We start from the raw sequence: 21,962 nt of genomic DNA, 5'->3' as shown, positions 1-21,962 counted from the left end.
TCGAATACTCGAAAGGCACGGATTCGGACCGCGATCCCCCAGATGAGTAGCCTCGCTCTACCTATTAGAAAGGCAGGAATCTTTGTAGTTCGGCATTAACGTCTATTCAATTTGTGTGAGGTGATGAACCCGCAATTTTTAACATGCGATATCACAGTTGAGTCGAACGCTTTACCCATGAGCTAACAAAGCCCGTCTGAATGAATGCATATCCAAATCCGTGTTATAAGCATCTTGGTACAAGCGACTTCGCTCTAGCACGTATCTGCCACCTCGATCACTATTTTAACCTGTGTCAAGTCATAACGAAGTTCTTCTATGCTTGGCTGACTTGGGGCAGAATTTTCACCTCATATTCGTATATTTTAACACAGATCTATGCGTAGTTAATGCTGCCAACTTGAAAGTTTTTCAAAACAAATTTTCTCCGACATTACGGATTACGAAATCTAAGGATTTTATAATCAATTCTTACATCACAACGAAGAATTTTCTATCTGAAATCGCTACAGGGAAATAAAGGATGTCGTCACAAGTAGTGACGCAATCCAGTACGCAATATGCGATGAAAAAGAGGAAGAAGCCGAAACCTAGAACGTGAGTATTGCATTATTACTTCGCTACTCTAATTATTATTCATAAATTAATTATTTTTGTCGCATTGTGACGTCACTATCACTGAACTATTGTTACCTTATAAGATGGTCATTATAATTTTAGGGCTTCTTTTCAAAAATATATATTGTGATTTCACAACCATAGGTTAATTTTTTTACTTTTGCATATTGTCTGTATTACTACTTTATTATAACGCCATAAAGTGTTTTCATTGTTTTGGCGCCATAATATGCATCAGCATCGTGATTTCACAGGATGTAATCCAATTTTACTTTTACTTATTGTCTGTAAATAATCCTATATCGAGAAGCGTTGTGACGATACAATGCTAGGAAGCCAAACAAAATTCAAGTCTACGCAGTCTATATCGTTGTTTTGCAAATATAGTATGTGTATATATAAATATATATGAGTGCTTTTATTATCTTGTATGGCGGGAAGGCGAATCGATCGATCCATTATTGATGTTCCATTTAATTATGAAAGAACAATGAAAGCCGAATTTGATTTATGTCGTCATAATTTAGTTAATAAGCAGATCATGTTTCACTTCGTATGACGAGTCACATTTGTTCTGGTCGGCCGTTATATTATTGTTTATTAAGCAATTATTGATCCATAAATAATGATTGTAAGTAACAATGGTCCTTTATGTGTCATCTTGTACCTCTGTTTAGTCATAATTACACCTCAACAATATGCTTTGTGATGTTGTAATATAATATTTATAGCTTTTCGAAAATTGTAATAAACGATTGATTAAAAGGACTAAGATCTGTTTCCCAGACAAGAGGACTTGAAGTAATCAAAATCCTGAGTTACCTGTCGTCCAATAACATAATAAGGTTAAACATTTAATATTCATGCTATGTTCTGGGTTAGGATAGAAATAAACATTTAGGTTAGAGTAAGCAAATGAAGTAGGATTCATGGTATGTTCTGGGTTAGTATAGATATAAAACTTTGAGCAAATGGTTAGAGTAAGCAAATGAAGTGGGATTCATGGTATGTTCTTGGTTAGGATAGATAAAAAACTTTGGGCAAATGGTTAGAGTAAGCAAATGAAGTGGGATTCATGGTATGTTCTGGGTTAGGATAGATAAAAAACTTTGGGCAAATGGTTAGAGTAAGCAAATGAAGTGGGATTCATGGTATGTTCTTGGTTAGGATAGATAAAAAACTTTGGGCAAATGGTTAGAGTAAGCAAATGAAGTGGGATTCATGGTATGTTCTTGGTTAGGACAGATAAAAAACCTTAGGCAAATGGTTAGAGTAAGCATATGAAGTGGAATTCTTGGTATGTTCTGGGTTGGGATAGATATAAAACTTTGGGCAAATGGTTAGAGTAAGCATATGGATTGGGATTCATGGTATGTTCTGGGTTAGGATAGATAAAAAACTTTGGGCAAATGGTTAGAGTAAGCAAATGAAGTGGGATTCTTGGTATGTGCTTGGTTAGGATAGATAAAAAACTTTGGGCAAATGGTTAGAGTAAGCAAATGAAGTGGGATTCTTGGTATGTTCTGGGTTAGGATAGATAAAAAACTTTGGGCAAATGGTTAGAGTAAGCATATGAAGTGGGATTCTTGGTATGTTCTGGGTTAGGATAGATAAAAAACTTTGGGCAAATGGTTAGAGTAAGCAAATGAAGTGGGATTCTTGGTATGTTCTGGGTTAGGATAGATAAAAAACTTTGGGCAAATGGTTAGAGTAAGCAAATGAAGTGGGATTCTTGGTATGTTCTGGGTTAGGATAGATAAAAAACTTTGGGCAAATGGTTAGAGTAAGCATATGAAGTGGGATTCATGGTATGTTCTGGGTTAGGATAGATATAAAACTTTGGGCAAATGGGTATAGTAAGCATATGAAGTGGGGTTCATGGTATATTCTGGGTTAGGATGGATATAAAACTCTATAAAACAGTAAAAATGAATAAACTATGCCCAGTATGAATTTATAGACAGAATTAAATATTTTCGACTATTTTTTTTTTATGTTTTTTGATGCATAAAACGTGTATAAATGACATATAATATATAAATACCATATTTGAACGTATATAAAGTTTCCCAATGTACATTGTTTTGAAAAGGCGCGTAAAAAAGAAACGAGCATTATTACAGCATAAAGCGCTTTTATCTTCTCACGCGATATTACTTGCTGTGGTATGCGCGGGTTGTTTTTGACGCGGAGTTTTTGTTTTCACTTTTCAGAAGTCCGTTCAATTCGCATAAAACGAAATTTTTTGATATGCACATAAAAATGCATGGCCCACACTTAAAACAGATATAAAATTCATTATGATAATATAATTATGACAGCTTAAGGTAAATGTTTCCGGTCCACTGGTTTTCTGACGTCATAGAAGTTCGTACGCCAGTGCCCCCGGGCGAAAAATTTAAGCTGCCTCCGTTATTCTTAACGAAAACTGTCGACTACCTTTATGTAAACAATTTTTCTTTAATAAAATTAAGTTTTTTGTGTTTATTTTAAAAAAAATAAATGGATATACTAGTTATTAATTTTATTGTGCGTTCGGTGAGTTTCTCTCTGAGTGAGGCACTGGGAGACAAGTCAATTTGACATTTTCTGATATTTAAAAAGATTGGATTTAATATGATTTATATGCGACACTTATGTCTATTCAAACAAGGCTCAATACAAGCATAGGCCTAACCTAACAAAATGAGTTCCATCTCTTTGAATAAGCCTTTGTATAATCAAGTGGTTCCGAACTGCCCACATAGCGATTCAATATGACCCGCCGAAGTTATGTGAGATAGTTCAACACTTTATTTTTTTACCTTTTCGCGTTCTAGATATCGACAATTGTTACGTCATTATCACAGTTTAAGCACGTGTATATTCGTATTCAATTCAATTATACCGTTATCTTAGTTATACGTACCGGTATATAAGGATTACATACGGGTCGCTTCCTTGCGGGTGATTACCTCTTCCGGGCCGTGAATGTACTTCCGCTCATCCTTTTGACCCCCTGTCAATCAACTTTGTGAACTATTGGTATATTCAATTAAAATCTTCACTCTCCGGGAGAAATGTGAGTCAGGGTCATGTTCAGAGATAAGAAGTGAAAACGGCGTTTGAGTAAAAAAAACAAGGGACTCTAGTTACCCCTCTCACTGATATTACCCTGTCATGTTTTAAAATAACAAATTAGTAAGTCAGTTGGGGTTAGGGTTAGGAAACATTTAAAAATTCGAATTTCCAGCACAATCAGTATTCCTTCATAATCACAACTCTAACTGAATAATTTATATTTCCTTTTTTTTGTACAAAGTATCCAGAAATTCTTACCCCGCTGTAAAAAGGTAAAAACTGTGTATGAGTAAAAACAAACCCAAACCTTTGAAACATATTGGTTAATGCTTGTTAATGCCTCCTTTGGAGCGAACAACATCTAAATCAATTGAAATGGAACCAACTTTCCGTGTATATTAAAATATTTCGTGTCAAAAAGTACTAAAGTTCGTCTCTCGTGACAGAATGCAATACTGCTGCATCGGTATTTGAATAAATGCAACATGAAAATAGGTCTGCGATGCCAGACTTGTCTCGATTTGGTTTCTATTCTGGGAGAGATAATATTATGGCCTCGATCATGTTTGGTTATTTATATTGAACAAAGAGTAGAGTCGGAGTTGTAGCGGGAGTCAAAATTTCAAATTATTCGGAATCCGGATTCAAATTACCACTCTTTTACTGATAGCTTGATTGGTAGTACAAGTCTAGTGTAGCTCATTGAATATCATATTTGTTTATAAAGGAACAATTTTGCAGGTATTTTTTCCGCGTGTTTTTATTTTTATTTTTGACTTATTTTTAATCAACCCATCGCAAATATTCGGTACTCCCGTAGTATGTGTACCTGGTTAGGGTTAGGCCTTAATTTTATTCAGATTTTTCTTATTTTAGTTCTATTACTAGTGTCTGTGTTAGCCAAGTGAATATATCCCCTGCCCACAGGCTTCCGCCTCTTTACACAACTTGATGTAAAGTAGGCGAACAAAATTAGTTACCTCCATATTGGTACACATACTTCTGGAGCGCCAAAAATTCTTAATTCGCTTACTCGACATAAATTCCCAAAATAGAGATTGTTATTCAGAAACTCCCACTTGTCTTGTTGTCTTTTTAAAATAAACGGAGAATCAAATATCAGCGCCAACAATATTTGCTTTTGAACGTTGATCAAATATTAAATATGCTTTGTCATTGTGTAATACCAAATCATCACGTATGAATCATAATAATGTTGTTAATAATAAACGACTGAGTTCTTCTATTTATTGTCTTACGCAATGATTCTTCCCTGTTTGTCTTAATTTCACAACATTTTTGGCGCTTCAAAAGTGTGTGTACCAATGTGGAGGTAACTAATTTTGTTTGCCTTCTTTACATCAAGTTGTTTAGACTTTAGAGCGACTGAAATGTCTGAAACTTATGGGCATGGGGTATATTCATCTAGCTAACACAGACAGTGTATGAACTCCTAATAGAACTAAAATAAGGAGAATCGGTATGAAATTATGGCCTAACCATAGCCTGGTACACACACTGCGGGAGTACCACATTTTTTTATACGGAGCTATTCACGCGTTTGAAAATGAGTGTTGTCTCAAATCAGGTTTTGCCATTTTTCTGAAACCAATCTATAAATTGAATACTATTGTCTGTGTATAAATAAATAAGGAGAATCGGTATGAAATTATGGCATAACCATAGCCTGGTACACACACTGCGGAAGTACCACATTTTTTATACGGAGCTATTCACACGTTTTGCTCCAAAATATGCCCTGTACAATAACTCACGACATGTAAAAAACTGGTATTGTTAGAATTTCTTCTTCCTCCTACCCCCCAGTCGCGGTCCAGTGATTTTGAGTCATATCTCGAGAACGGTAGTAGATAGAGATGCCATATTTGGGTTATACAGGGTATTTAAAGTGAAATTCATGACAAAAAAATTTCGTCACGGTTGAGTGAGCACGGACTTTAAAAGTGATGAAAAGCGATTCTCATTGGGGGTGATCAGTTTATGATCTGGTATTTAAACTATTTAATGGACTGAAGGGGTCGGGGCACCGCGCCGGACGAATGGCGACATTCGTCCGGTGCAACGACCCGAGTTCTCCAACAAACATCTGCTTTTTACTTTACTAAACATATTTCTTTACATTTACCCTCGCGGGTAGCGTAGCGACCGTCCCCTGGATGAGGTGTTGCGCCCGGGCACTGAAACCGAGATGCGTATCCTGCAACACCCCCGCCCCGTTTAAGATAACAAATCAGTAAATATCCAGTTGGGGTTAAGATTTCCAACCTGCAATCTGCTTTCTAACCCAAATCCTAACTGAATAATTAATAATTGGGGCTCCCGAAGTATGCGAACCAAGATGGCGGACATCGGTATGTAATATGTGTACTAGGTTAGGGTTAGGCCATAATTTTAGGTATAAATACTACGGGAGGCTCTTGGCTAGTCTTCGAACTAATAATAGGACTAAAATAAGGAAAATTGGAAAAAAATTATCGCCTAACCCTAACCTGTTACCCATGTTACGTTCCGAGGTCCGCCATCTTGGTTCGCATACTTCGGGAGCACCTAATAATTTTCTTATTTCGTGCGTTTGCGGGAGTTTTTTTGAGTCTTCAGAAAGTGACCACAGATCATTGTTCGTCGATATTTTGCTTTATATTTGCTGTGGTATTACTAAGATTTAGGTATTCATTATTACTTTAATACTTATTCACGCTCATGTAAACTACTTGATTAGTATAACAACAGGAATGTGGATTGTACATTACACCAGATCAGAATCCAATGAAAATTGTATAAATAAAGTACTTTTTATACATAGTGTTAAATGTTGGGAATCACAGCATGGCGCAGTCTATCGCGTCCAATGCGTACTTGCACTCCAGGGTGTTTTCAGTGTATAAATCCCTTCTTACGAAAGAATACAGCTAGTCATTAATTAAACCTCGTCCGGTGCTTTACTTGGAAAATTATTGGTCTGTTTATAGACAAAAAAATTCATAGATTTAACTCGATTTTATAGGTAATTGTAACTTCTAGACAGATGGAATTTTATGTTTTATTTATATTATCCCAACCAACGGCCACCAAGAATCTTAAACTCATAAACGCCCTATATCGAGATTTTATTTATTTGAAATTTGGTTTAATGGAATATATTCATTATGAAATGACTGTAATATTTACGATTTTTTGATTTATTCATAACTCCCATTGTCTCTAAATGTAACGTTCGGAATATTTTAATTGTCAGTAATTGCTGCGGCGTTTCTTTTTTAAGTATTTGATAAATTTTTCCTCGGTCATGATTGGCTATTCATATTGCATAGAAAAGAAACAGGGAATATCGTAATGTCGGTGCTGTAACGGGAGTCAAAATTTATAATTATCCGGAATCCGGTTCGCGGTTGATTTGCTGTTGATAGAGTCAAAATTGGGTATTTTGAAATCATTGTGAAAATTTCGAATTTTTCGAACTAGATAGCTGTTTCCCTAACAGTGATTACTGGAATCGTCCCGAGTCTCCTTTAATCTATTTCTGTCACAATACCGAACTCATAGTATAAAATACAACTCTTAGAAAGTCAGTGGTGGCTTGCAAATTATATCAGCAGCATAGTGTTTGTAGACAAGGAATTAGTTTACCCAAATTTAAATCAAACACGTACAAATAAAACACTTAATTTACCTCAAAATGCAATTAATTTTAGAACTTTTTTATAATTTTCCAGACGAGCCGTTTTTAATTTCTCCGAATCCGGCTAATTACGAATTATTACTTCTCATAAAGCCAACCTCGAGTACATTTAAATCATCACGGTATTTTCCAATGAAATTGAGGGCAATTATGCTTTAAAAATGCATTTCTTTTAAATTTTGGGATTTCAATGAGTGGGAAATCGAAGTAAATCGTGACGTCATAATGACAAACTATGTCGTCATAATTCAAAACGTGACGCCATAAATCATAGTGCGAAGATGACGTCAACACTCCAAAAGTAAAAATCTAATTTAATAATGTGACCTCATTAGACAATGATAACGTCACAATGCTGAATAATGTGACATCACACAAGTTTCATCAACGCACAACCCGCCAAATTAATACTCCGTATACAAGAGTTGTCAGAATTTCGGTTCCGTCGAAAGTTGGCTCTTGTGAAATTTTGTTCGAAACATGCAGTCATCAGTGAAAAACGAAGAAATTAAAAACAAAGAAAAATATTTGTGGGCTTAATCGGCAATTAATTACAAGCTTTCAGAGATAATATCAAGACGAAAAACAAATGTTAAAATTTCGGAAACTTTTCATTGGAAAATATTACAAAATATAGGTGCTCTTTTGGGGTACTCACGTAGTGTGTGTACCAGGTTAGAGTTAGGTCATAGTTTTATTCCGATTTTTCTTATTTTATTTTCATTACAAGTTCGGGGACTGTTTTTGCTAGCCAAGTGAATATACCCTCTGCCCACAGGTTTTAGTCACGTTTTACAACTTTATGTAAAGTAGTCGAACAAAATTAGTTACCGCCATATTGGTACATACACCTCTGGAGCGGCCTTTTTGATCTGGTATTCGATCATAGTGTGTCACTAGTCAACAAAGTATTCCAATAAAATATAGTTTTGCTCATTTTATCAAAATAGTTTTGCAAAGATTTGCAATTTTGGTTTAAAGCCCTCGAAATGGTATAGTAATTTGGTATGTTGAAGTGTATGCTGTATGGTAGTGTAACCAATTTTGAATCAAATCGAGTTATTTCCATTAATAAAAGATATCAATATTAACTTTAGCTCAATTTGTCGTTCCGAACTAGCAAAAGGTTCTTATAAAAAGTCGACATTTTTATGTTATGTTATGTCTAATATTGCAGTTACATTAGCACAATGCTAATCAATACTTAGAAACGTGCATTTAAACTGCTTTGCATATCGTTACGACACAATTTTCCCGTTATTTTCTCAATGATCACGTGATTTTGATTAATGACAGGATAATAGGATTTGAAAATATTAATTTGTTATGTCACAATACGTTCCTTCTGGCTTTGTTTCCTGCTGAAAATAAAGTACCTAATAGTTTGAGCGCTGGACATAACTATGGGCGATGGTCATTTCTTAGTGCCTGATGATTTCAGAATAGAATCGAATATTTTTTTCGAATCGAATTGAATCGCGAACACTTGGAAGATATGTAGATGTCTGTTACTTAATTCAAAACTTTTTGTGGGCGCTATGCCTCTATGTGATTCGTTTTTCACTTCGAAATTTTGTTTGATGACCTCTTTAAAAATTAATAAAAATTATTTGTAGCGGTTCTGCGACCTCTCTCGCGTAGTAGACAAGGCAAGGTAGACTACTGCTTCGTTTCGGTTTCGTGTCCTTTTATTATAGCATCGCTCTCTTGTTCTATAAAGTTTTAATTGCTTTTGGCATTCCAGTGATCGTCTGTAACTTTTCTGAGAGATAAGCCAGGGATGGGATAAGCCAGGGATGGGCCCGCGGGCCGGATCCGACCCCCCGAAGTGTTCCATCCGGCCCACTTGTGCCTGCAGAAATTACTGCTATGGTTTTAAGGGATGTAAATTTACAATGAAAAGTACGTCATAATGACCCCTATTGTTACATTGTGCTTTTTTGAACACGTAGTGGATATAACGATCGTTTTGTTGTTATGTTGTTCTTAGTCTTGTTCTTGTTGTTCTTTGACACGTTTTGAAGAAATCGCTTTACTCTTTGATTACTGGACCAATTGCTTTGAAATTTTCAGTTAAAAATAGAATTTTTCTCCAGAAGGCTATTACTTTTTTTTCGCTATGACGTCATCAAAATTATGTGGCTCTACGTGTCCATTCATTTGAGCATAGCTCTCTTGTATTAATATTTAAACGTTAGACTAGCTGTTGCAGATGAACTGTTTTAATTCATATTGAGCTTGGATTCTCCGGCCTAGTAACCAAGTTCATCGCTACCAGACCCACCCATAAAAGCAATGAGATAAGTCTTCCTTACTTCCAAGACAGTACGATTTTGCTTTAGGCTAATTTTTTCAACACGTAATATCTTCTTGTTTAAAGCCTTGTTATGAGCAAAACTGTAACTTCACAATACGACACTAAATACTATCACGATTTTCATTTATAAACGTTTCATAAAATCATTAAATTCGGGAATTATAATAATTAAACGTAATCATGTTCGGTTTACTACAGTCTGCGCGACTGAAAAAGTAATTAAGTTTCTGTCTGTGATCGTGAGAGTAGCCCATATTCCAGCTATGAAATTCCATATTAATATACAGTGATTTTCATGTAGAATCTGTTCTCGCTGATATGTCGCACGTAGTTGCACCAGGGACGTGTTCGAGAAAGAGGGGGATACAATTTGCACCCCCCTTTTTGGAATGTTGAAAAAAAAATTCTGTATCATTTATAGCAATGATAGATAGCGCGTATTTACGAACCGCACCCCCTTCGAAATGTGAGGAAAAACTTTATTCTGTACCGCTTGAGACGCTTTTTAGACCCGCGAGGCAATTGAGACTCCACATTTTCCGGCCTACGATCAGACCTGCTAGCTGTCACGTTCTAACTTGGCAATGAACTTCTTTACTTCATTGTGAGTGCGCACAGCTCTTGACATCTTAGTCTCTTTAAACGCTGCTCAGAGATTTCAGGTTTTATTTTTTATTTTTGAGTGAGTGTACATGTCCTGACTTTGAGAAATTCTCATACAAAATCGTGTTTGCGCTTTTCATATTTTGACGGGCATTGTTCAGTCACAATTTGAAAATTAATTAGTGCTTCCGCGAAAAGTTACAGGAATTTGAATATTATATACACTGTTAAAAAGGGTTGTAAAACTAACTATCATTTTATATAAAGTCATTCCCTTGAAAACTTTGTTGTGATATATCATATATATCGCTTTGTACCTCACTCAAGGTGGCTAGTGTGGGATTCGAACCCATGATCGTGACACTCAAAGACCGGAGTGACTTATATTTCACAGAAATATAACCCAGTAGAGAAGTTCAAGTAGATGGACATAGTTTGATTGTCATTCAAAACGTTTTATGACTTCATATTTGCATTGTGACGTAGATTTTTCTAGGTATTACTTCACATTTCTTAAAAAATACTTGATTTACAACACCACCTAAATATCTCTCTACCGACACTATCGTAAACACGATTGTCATACTTCAGAAACGACTATGACGAATTTTAAATAGTGCCATAGCATGACAGAGACTGTCGTCTGCGTTACCATTGAATCATTGTTTTGAAATAACTGACAAAATTGAATTGATTATGACATAAAAATGCAAAAAAGTTTCACGGATGACATTTATTTGGGGTATTGTTCGCATTCAAAAAAATGACATTTAAAACGTTTATTGTTTACAATTAGCGCAGAAAAAAATGTTGTTAGGGGCGAACCCAACAAAATTGCAAAATACTGTACACAGCTAAATCGATATTTGAAATTTTGTGTTTTATAAGTTCGGAAAAAACAATTCCAAATTGATTTGTTGAATCTTAAAAATAACAGTAAATCAACTAATTTTTTTTTACAATATTTACATATATTAAATTATGTTTTGGCAGTCATGGCCCGAGGAAATATAATATATGCTTTTAATGTAATGAGAACGTCTGGAAAGCTTCTTTCAACAATTTGGTTATGAAATCATAATGTGTTGACAAATATGTTACTGTGACCACACAATAGATCATTGTGATGTAATATAACAAGAAATAAAGATGTTTTCTGTTGTTGTCTGCAAGGAAATCGTTAAATTCACAAATGGCGCCGATCGATTGAATAAATTCAGACATATTGAATCCGAACCTGTTCGCTCAGAATAAAGCTATAAACAGGCAGCGCGTGTAGACAATCAATTGTACAAGAAAAGTTATTTTTAACACCAGACCAGCGGTTCTCAACCCTTTTTGTACGTGGCCCACTTTCGTCGCACAAAAAATCTGTGTCCCAATAACGCTTCAACTGTTTGGCCATAAACAGTTTGGAAAATAACCTCAAAAACACGGTTAATTTACCTTTTTTTTCTAACAGTGCTTACTCACGTCACTGACGGGCAAATAAAAACGACTTTTCACGTTTTTCATCTTCAATTTTGAGTCCAAATCAATTTTTAACATAAATAATTACTCCCCAACCATCGGCCGATCAAAAAATTCCGTTTATATTATTTTTTATGCGTGCGACGGCCCGCTATCAGATGCTTGAGACTTCCAAATGCGTTTTTAATGGGTTTAAAATGAAATATGATGCAGAAAACGGATTCAAAATAACAAAATAATCAGTTTAGAACCCAAAAATTTAAAATGCAAATTTTGCGGTTCAAATTTGATCGAAAATCGTCTTTTCTTGACAAAAATAATCTTTTTTATTCGCTTTTTGTGGTATTAACCGCTTGTTATTGTACATTGGACAAAAAAAAATTTTGAACTCATTAGTCTGTTTTGAGTGACATGCACCAAATTGGGTTCTTTTTACTAGGTCAGATTCAACGCTCTATACCGGTGTTAGCCAAACTGTGGATCGCCTGAAAATCCTCTCTTGATTGTTGTTGATTTAATTTTTTAGCGAATTCTATTGTTTATTCTGTTTTAATATCGAACTGTTGCCCAATATTATTTGCTTGTTTATGTGGGAAGCATAACGACGTGAAAACTTGGCATCATCTATTTTTCATTAAGTACTACCCTTTATTTAAGTTCGTTGAGTTTTGATTTCCTCTAAACCAGTGTTTGCCAAACTGTGGGTCGCTCGTGTTATATTTTAATAGTCGACGGTAACTTTGCTCAAAGATAAGTCTTCCTTCCTTATGAGTGAGTGCGCGAAGCTATTGGCATTGTACAAAATTTGATGATTCAACTCAGTTCTGATCAAATTTGAGTCAGGCCGTTATTCCATATAGTTTCTGTTGCTTTTTGCATTCCTGCGTATGTCGAAATTTTGACTCAGAGATGAGTCTTCTTCACTTCTTGTGTGAGAGCGTTATTTTTTGCAGAGATAAATCTTCTTTACTTTTTGCGTGAGTGCGCGTAATTTTTGCATAGATGAATCTCCTTTACTTATGAGTAAGTACGCCTAACTTTGCGCTGAGATATGAGTCTCCTCCACATCTGAGTTAGTGCACGTAACTTTGTTCAGAGATGAGGCTCATTTGCTCATTTGAGATGAGTGTTCGTTACTTTCGATGAGTGCAATGGCCTTTTTTTAGCGTGGAGTTGCTCCAAGGAAATTCTCTCAATAACAAAAAATATTAGCAATGGGGCAATAACAGCCTCCCTAACTGACGCCCCGGTTTCCCCATCTGCGATCTGTTTACCGGATTCCATCACGACTTATTACGTCAATAACAACACGTACTACATATTGTTGGTTTTATGAGCTTTCGATGGGTAAAGGAGGTGTGTCGGGGGTTTGTGCCAAGGCGAGGGCAATAATTTTATTGTCAATATCGAGGCCCAACGGAAGAAACTAGTTTTGAGAAATGAGAAAACATGTCCATGAAGTTCTATGAGTAACTGATGTTTGCGCTTCATTTTTTTTTATGACGAAAAGCAGGGAATATTCTATTTATTTCACCGAATTACGTTTTTTTGGTATTCCTGTAGTGTGTGTACCAGGTTAGGGTTAGGGCATAATTTAACTTTGATTTTTCTTATTTTAGTTATATTACGAGTTCGGGGACTGTCTGTGTTAGCCTAGTGAACATACCCCCTGCCCATAGGCTTCCGTCCCTTCACACAACTTGATGTAAAGTAGGCGAACAAAATTAGTCACTTCCATATTGGTACACGCACTTCTGGAACGCCGTTTTTTTATTGTTTTGTCTAGCATTTTGCTCCTATTATTGGTAACTGCTTATCACATTAGATAAACGCTGTGAAAATTAAATTTATTTATTTTCATTTCAATTACTGCGTAACGGTTTAATATTCCCGCCGAACTTTTTAACACTCAATGTTTTTTTTTGCGTTTCAGATACGCCGATTGCTACATCATTATCATAGTTTAAGCATATGTAGTATATTCGTATCAATTCAATTGTACCGGTATTTTAATTATACGTTTCAGTATAGGCTCCTTGCGTTCACTCCCAGTTCTCGGCCCGCAAATATCGTTACGCTTCTAATTTTGGCCGCAGTCAATTTAATTTTGGGAACCACTGTGTTGAACTATCTCTATTGGTCTTATATTTCCATTCCCCCACGCCACTGAACGCACAATGCAAATAAAACAAAAATTTGAAAGTAGGAAATGTTCTTGGCGCCTCGAATTCGAGTCACGATATTTGTTTATCCTTTATAATCCCGACTTTACGGGCGCACTTTTGACCCCCACCGTCTTTTCAACCCCACTTTTTGGCGACGTAGTGAGTATTTCATAAGTTTAGACAGAAAATACTTAAAAATATTCATCTTTGAGCTTCATAAGAAGTCAGGCTTTCTTTGGTCAGATGAAACGTTACAGAAATATATTTGTGCCAGAATATATTCAGAAAAGTTTGAAAGTCTCGCATTTTTTGTCATCCCTTTCGCCAATCCAAAGCAAGGCCACGGATATCTAATAATATTTAAGGAGTGATTCAAGAGCCTTGCTGTTAACTAACACAAATATATTTCTATAACGTTTACTCTTACCAAGTTCAGACCTTCCAGACATGCATGTAATGACGCTTATATCAAACAAAACAAAAAACGCAGAAGAACGGCATTTAAACCACTTTTACTTTAGATAATGACAAAATTATTCTAAAAGCCAGGTGTGGAGTAAACAACTATGACGTCATAGTGTATGAGTCATCTTTAGCCTTTAAGACGAAAGTAATAGGTTCAAATTTTTAGGTTTTGATGTGAAATTTTGGACTTTAGAATCGGATAGATCCCATTTTTTTCAAACTAAAATAGTCAATACCTAGTATGAGACGTTTGTGTGGAGACATGTTCTGAGCGATATACGTGAACATTGATATGAAAAATATAACTATAAAACCATACAAATTTCAATATTACACCCTCTGTTCAAGCAGCCAGAAGTTATTATTATGAAAGATCAGGAATCGGTATTACCCTCTAATTAAAACGGAGCCGCAACATTCTTTTGTAATATCGTAAAAGTAAATTAAAAATAAAAGAAATAGCCCTCTGGCGAAAAATATAAATGTAAAATCATACAATTACATTACAAGCACGCGCACCCTTGTCGAAATAAGGTTTAAGAATGACGCAGGCGTTCAAGCTTGACGGAATAATTCCCGTGTTCCCCTTAAATTAAAATGAAACTGCAACATTATTTCTGAAATATCGGGCCCCACTGGGCTCAAGGAGTAAATTGAAAATAAATAAATAAAAGAAATAGCCCTCTGGCAATCTCTACCATCGTCGAGTAATGAAAATTTGAAATTATTCTGTCTATTATTAGCGGAAAAAAACAATTTTTACAATAACAACAACAAAACGACAGAGGCGGGCAATGTTTTTGAACCAGGGGCCAAAATTTTGCCCATCTAGACTGGCCGGCCATGTAAGTGTGACAAAAAAAATTACACAAGCGCAGGAAGACCAAATAAAAATGTTGCCACGTAGACTGATGGGCCATGTAAGTGTGACGTAAAATTTTGTTAACATCCCCATATCATGAAAGTCTGTGGCAACCTGAAATACAACTCACACAGACTACGATCATAATCTAACTATTCTATTGTAGGGCAAGATTGAATCCATCCAGCCGAATTTGGCCCACGTGTCGTAGTTGGTTCCATTATATTTGAACCCACGACAATTGCACCTGCATTCAATTGTTTTACGGATTTTTGTTTCACGGATATTTGAACCCATACTAACCCTAACCCTTGGGTTTTAGCACCCGCATATAGATTGAACCCGCGGATATACACATGGGTTCAAATGTACGTGGGTGCAAATGCACGATCACCGTCGTAGTTTACTTTGCCAGATCGATATGTACACTTAGCGTCAAAGAATGAATGACTAAAAATGCACCAGACCTCGGCTTCGCTGTAAACACGCACAAAGGAACTTTGGAATGCTGATTGTGTACGTTAGTAACGTTATATCCCAGTTTATCCCTCTCACAAAAGCTAGATAACCTGAATGAATGAATGGATTTTCTGAAATGGGGTTCTTTAATGGAATCTCGTTATATATACGGACTTATTTATATATTTTCACATTTTCATTCGGAACAAGCAATAATTTGCCACTAATATAAAAAGCTATATTACCCGACTATGTTTTACCGCGCAATTTTGCGGAATAAGGTTTCCTTAGTAGCACATTACCCAATTTTCCTCTGAACAAGGCTTCAGCCTATACCAGGGTGGTTCAAAGTTGTCAGCTACGCGGGCCACAATTATTTTTGCATTGTTCGCGGGCCACAATAGGGTGAACAGTGCAATACAAAACAAACACTTTTATTGTGCAAACACATAGTTATCAGACAGACATAGCCATTCTAGGCTAATAGAATCCGCATTCGATTTTTAGTTTTCTATGATGCCTATATTGTTAGCATATATTCCCGACCAAAAAGTTAGAAAGCCAGATAACAATTTAGACTGCCAAGCACATTATCCTACTTCGCAAGTTGCTTCAGCTAGTCATACCACTATTTAATTCAGTGACATTAGTGATGACAATATGTCGAAAGATTTTTCTGATTAATTTTTATGACGAAACAACACGAAATGCGATTTTTTGATTACTCTCTGAATGTGACGCGGGCCACAGATAATGAAGCGGCGGGCCACATGTGGCCCGCGGGCCTGAATTTGGACCAACCTGGCCTATACCACCGGAGTTGGTTTTTTGTTGGTCGACCATATAACCAACTTTGGACATCTAGCTGGTCAACACCAAAGGAATAATTTTTTTCCATGTACACAACGAATAAAGAAGGTTTAACAATGCAAAATTTTATTTCCAAACATTTTAGTGCGACAATTCAAATTTCCAGTTTTTGCATAGTTTGTCAACATCAGCCTGACAGAAGCTAGGATTTAATGCTTGATGTGGAAAAATCTGAGTGTTGCCAAGGGCTACACTAATTCTGTTGCACACCCCTGGTCACCCTCTCACAAAAGCAGGATTATCCGATCCTAATTAACGACGAAATTTCATGAAATATTTTTTTAATGTCTATTATAAAATATATATTTTAGGCGTCGTTTTCCATATTTCCGCCTTCATCCTCCTAGATTATTTTCCATTATTTAGTCACGGAGTTGACGCCCCAAATCAACTTTTCTCTCACCAAAATCCTTTTAACCCTAAAATTCATAGGGAACACTAAACAAGGTGGTCATTTGTTTTCGCCGTATTTTTTCCGCTTGGATGAAACTAGGTCACACTGTTAAATAAAATTATTGAAATATAACCTTATATTAAAGTAATTTCTAACCATGACTAATGTACTGTATGTTACGTGGGGCGATTTTCGGGTAATATTATATTACTTTGTTAGGATTACGTAGGGGAAGCTGGGTAGATGTCGCACCCCCTACCGGTATATTTATATATATAAAATGAAATAAAACGTCCCCCAAAGTATAATACACTTGGTAGGCAATGCTGAACTTTGAAGAGAGAAACCATAGTGGCAGCCGCCCTTATTATCCTCAAATTATTTTTGATGTTAGGTATAAAGGGCATCATTATCAGGAACTCTCGCTGCAGTAAAGTTTTGCACGCCCCTTCCCTCTTTCTGCCCCTGGCCCCAGGATCTAGTTGTTCCTTACATATCAGTATCTGTATATTTTACATGCTTTGAATTGTGAGGATACTAAATAATGAAATTCTTATTCAAACAATAATATAAAGCTAAAAATGCTCATAGATAACATAACATTGCTTTACTACAGGTACGTTTCCGAAAGGTAACGGCAGGTACGTATCCATTGGGGGTAGGACCACCATTTTAAAAAGTTTTCTGTATCAAACATAGCAATTTTTCGTAACTTCAAACGCTTTTAAGACATCAAGACTACTGAGAACTCACGCCCACCGCAAATTTAAAATTCCCTGGTTACGACAACGGGTGGCGCCGGTGTAAAATGAAGTCTATAAAAAATATCTTAACGCTCAAAAAATACTTGCAAAGACATTCGCGGTTAAATATTTTGTTTCTATTAAATACCGACAGAAAACGGTAAGATCCTTTTATACACAAATAAATCCAACTGTTCGAAAACCACAGAACATTTCCGATAACCGTTTTTAACTGCTGATACAGGAAGTATTTTAATGTGCGGTTTCGGTTTGACAAAGAGGCGGACTCCGTCGAACAACATTCCTTATTAATGAGTACATTGTAAAAAAATGCCAATTGAAAAGATTTCGGAGTGTTTTTATGGGTAAAGGTGTGTCATAGCGATAGTAAGGCGGACTCCATCGAACAACACAAAATATTGATGTCGTTTAATTGGAATTGTCTATGGCGGAAATAATAGTAAAGCGGATGGCTTAAAAGCATATTCTTGAATAATAGTTGAAAATTTTGTTCATTAATTAGAAATGTGAAATGTGAGGTTTTGGTTTGACAAAGAGGCGGACTCCCTCGAACAATATTTCTGAAGGGTGATAACATTGTGAAAAAATGCCTATTGAAAAGATTTTTGGAAGGTTACTATGTGTCATAGATATAATAAGGCGGACTCCCTCGAAAAAACGTTCTTACATAATGTATTTTTACGCTGTTAAAAATATTGTTTACCACAAATTTTTGAAGTGTCGATATAGGTTAATTTGAATCTTCGTAATATTAACTTTTAAACACAGAAAGAGCGGTAAAATATTATAAATTTATGATTCTGTGATTTGTTGTCTTAGAAGTGCTAAAAAGAAAAGAAACGATAAATCGGTATTTTTGCCATTCATTTGGATGCAGATTACACTGGAAATTCAAATTTTCAAATGAATCCCAACCCTAACTGGATAATTATTAATTTGTTATTTAAAAACGTGGCGGCGGTGTTTTTATCAAATCTTATATAATTATATTAGTGGCGGGGACTTTCGACGAACGATATCACCACTTAAGTGGCGACCCATGGTCTAGGAACTTATATACTCAACACTGTTATGAACTTGGCAATGTAACATTTCCCCGTATTCAAAATATTTTCTCGGAACGGCTTTATGTTGCAACAATCGTTAGTTGACGTCATAAACAAACATTGCTGAGCACACAATACGATAGAGTGTCTTCCTTTTCTCTGTGGAAGACGGAAGCACCTCGCGCACACTGTTAAAAATTTGGGTAAAATGACCTGTATTTTACCATCAAGTAATACATAACTTCGCTTAGAGATGAGTCTCTTTTTGTTCTGAGTGAGTGCCCGTAACTTTGCTCAGAGATGAGTCTTCACTTCTGAGTGAGTTCGCGTGAACTAGCTTTGAGAAACCATTTTGCGTGATCATTTCTGAAACAAATGAAAGGATCAATATGACTTGATTACAATCGCCTATGAACTCAATGCCAGGTCTTTTATATTCTAAAAACACCATATGGTCGAGTTTTCTTTAAAATTTATCATAATGTATTACATCATTTACTATTTACCAGGCTAAATATCGTTCATTTACTATTTGCCTGAGAACAAATGCCAACAAAATCATATACTATTTACCTGGTAAATTCCACAATGTCATTTACTATTTACCATGTTAAATATACCCAAAAAAATCATTTACCATTCGCACGCTCGGACATCGCTTGCAAGATCATTTACCAACTTAAATTTCATTTAGTTGTTATAAGCTAATATCATTTACTATTTTGCAAGTTATTTATCATCATTTACTAATTCAGATACTCAAATTTGTTTCCTATTTAGCAGGTCTATATCGTCCATAAACAATTTTACTTTTTACCAAGAAAAATAAGGTTCACAAAATAATTTACTATTAACCAGTTCAAGTATCAAATAAGTTTAAATATTCATGAATCGTTTACTATTTGCAAGATCCGAAATCGCCAGGAAAATTATCGTTTAATGTTCACAAGTGTCCCTTTCATCGATTTTGAGTCATGAATTAAATCGAGCACGGCTAATCCGCAAGCACGTCCATGGGACATATTTTTCCGTCCCATTCCCATCCGAGCAAGTATTTATGTCTGTCCCATCCCATGGGATTCCCATTGGAATAAAATTCAATAAAAAATGTTAGATTTAGGTTTGGCGTCTACTAAATAGTAACATGTACGAATAGACATGTAAAACAACAAAATTTAGGAACTTTGTATTCATAACTAATATACATGTGTCCATCAGCCCCTTCACGAAGTATAATTTTATTGCTGAATATATTTTGCTCATTATAACTAACAAGAGAGCCATGCTCAAACATATGGACACGAAGTCCATAACGAAATGTTTTACCATCATTTCCCCGAAATTCATACGGTTTTCGTGTCTCATGGGAAATACAAATGTGTGCTGCCCCATTTCCATGGACAAGCCTGCTAAGTTTCGTGTCAATTCCGAGCCACAGCAACCCCGGCGGTAAATTTTCGGGTCGCCCCCCCCCCCCCCCCTTTTAAAATGTAAAAAAAAATAAAATCAATTTTCTGTAGCTTAAAATGCTTTTTAGATCCTCAAGACTAATATACACGCGTATATGGTCATTGTAGCATTAGCAGCTTAAAGGCATTCTTTCTGTTGTCCCTTTTATATATATGATTGTGTCTATTTGTTGCTTCAATGCAGCTACAAGGTATCGCTGACTGGATGACTCTTTGAGTCTTTCGCGATCTCTCGTCTATTGCAACAAGCCGATATCCGTCTTCGTAATTTGTTATATGCCTTTTTTATTTTTTCATATCGTATATTGGTTTTGCATGACGAAAATAAAATCTGAATCTGTATTCCAGCGTTCGATCGGACCCGCTAGCTAATTCAATCTAACTTTACAAAAAAAAAATTTCAGATCTCCTCCCCCCCTCCCCCCTTTGAAAATTTCTGGCCACGCCCCTGGTCCTTGGGCTCGCTCATAACTGTTACTTACCATAGATAAAAATTATACCAGTAAAACCATTTACTATTTGCAAACACAAATCTCCCAAAACTGTTTGCTATTCCAATAAAATCATATATTATTTATCAGATTAAACATCTTTATTTCATTTATTATTAGATTGTTTGTTGAAAGCATTCCTTTCGTTCTTTCATAAAGTTGTTTAATGTCGACCACGCCCGGTAAGGCAACATAATAAAATTACAATTTGAAACAAGCTAGAGATCTCGCTCGTGTCCGATAATAATCGAAAATTGGAAATTAATCGTTGACCCAATGCAGGGTTTCATATGTATCTTATTTAGCAACAGGCGGCCCGCGGGCCACAACCGGCCCGCCAAGCCACTCGGTGTGGCCCTTGTAAACACTAATATTTTACCAGTATAAAATCCTAACCCGACAGTTCATGTTTAAAAGGCACTCGCATAGATAAAAATACATAATGTTTTTTTTGCTCTTGTCGCTGCGTTAAATCTTTCGCCGTTTGTCTGGTGCATTTATTACAGTAAGGCTAAGCAATAGCCGCATTATCTTCTCTTGCCTTTCCCGCTAAAATTTTTGTGTGGCTCAACTAGATGTCTGAAGCTGGTTATATGGCCCTCCGAGAAAAATATTGCAAATCTTTTGCCTTCCTAATTTAAATAAATCTCATTGAGAGCCGCTGGCAATATTTTTAACTTGGACGAATAAAATATTAGGCATGAAACGTCTAGAATCAATGACATCATGTAATGACGTCACAACGTGGGAAAGTTCCGTTTCCAATATATTTTATTTGTACAGCCTCGGGCCTAAAACTTCCAGTAACGATGACATCATGTAATGACATCACCATGGAGGCGGGTTCCATCTGCCTCACAAATAATGGGCTGTATTTGCTCAAGTTTATTTTCTTCCCTCGTATGAGTATTTGCACTCCCCAGCTGAAAAAACACGGCGAGTCGTAAACAACTTTAGGAGTTAGTACTTTAAACAAAACCTGTAAATTTAACGTTAATATTGTGTAATTTGTTGTTGGGAACTCGAGGTCGTGGTCATGGCAACGGTTATTGGCGTGTTTTGAAATATACAAGCGATAAGAATTGGCGTCTCTTACAGAAGGCTAATTAGGCACTCCCGTAGTGTGTGTACCAGGTTAGGGTTAGGCCATAATTTTATTACAATTTCCCTTATTTTAGTTCTATTACGACTTCGCGACTGTTTGTATTA

The 21,962-nt window shown here is 35.9% G+C and overlaps 1 protein-coding gene across 1 annotated transcript in view; it reads left to right on the top strand.

The window, feature by feature from the left end:
• Window positions 1-378: 378 nt before the first annotated feature.
• The window catches only part of LOC120337615 (uncharacterized), a 46,979-nt gene continuing 25,395 nt past the window's right edge, over window positions 379-21,962 (top strand). Inside the window, exon 1 of the mRNA XM_039405463.2 lies at window positions 379-597. Within this exon, the coding sequence (XP_039261397.2) occupies window positions 524-597 (74 nt within the window). The 5' untranslated portion in view covers window positions 379-523. The remainder of the gene's footprint in view (window positions 598-21,962) is intronic.

The sequence above is a fragment of the Styela clava genome, chromosome 10, assembly GCF_964204865.1.
Source record: "Styela clava chromosome 10, kaStyClav1.hap1.2, whole genome shotgun sequence".
NCBI lineage: Eukaryota > Metazoa > Chordata > Ascidiacea > Stolidobranchia > Styelidae > Styela > Styela clava.
Note: the sequence above shows the minus strand (reverse complement) of the source record. Positions and strands in the feature narration are given on the sequence as shown.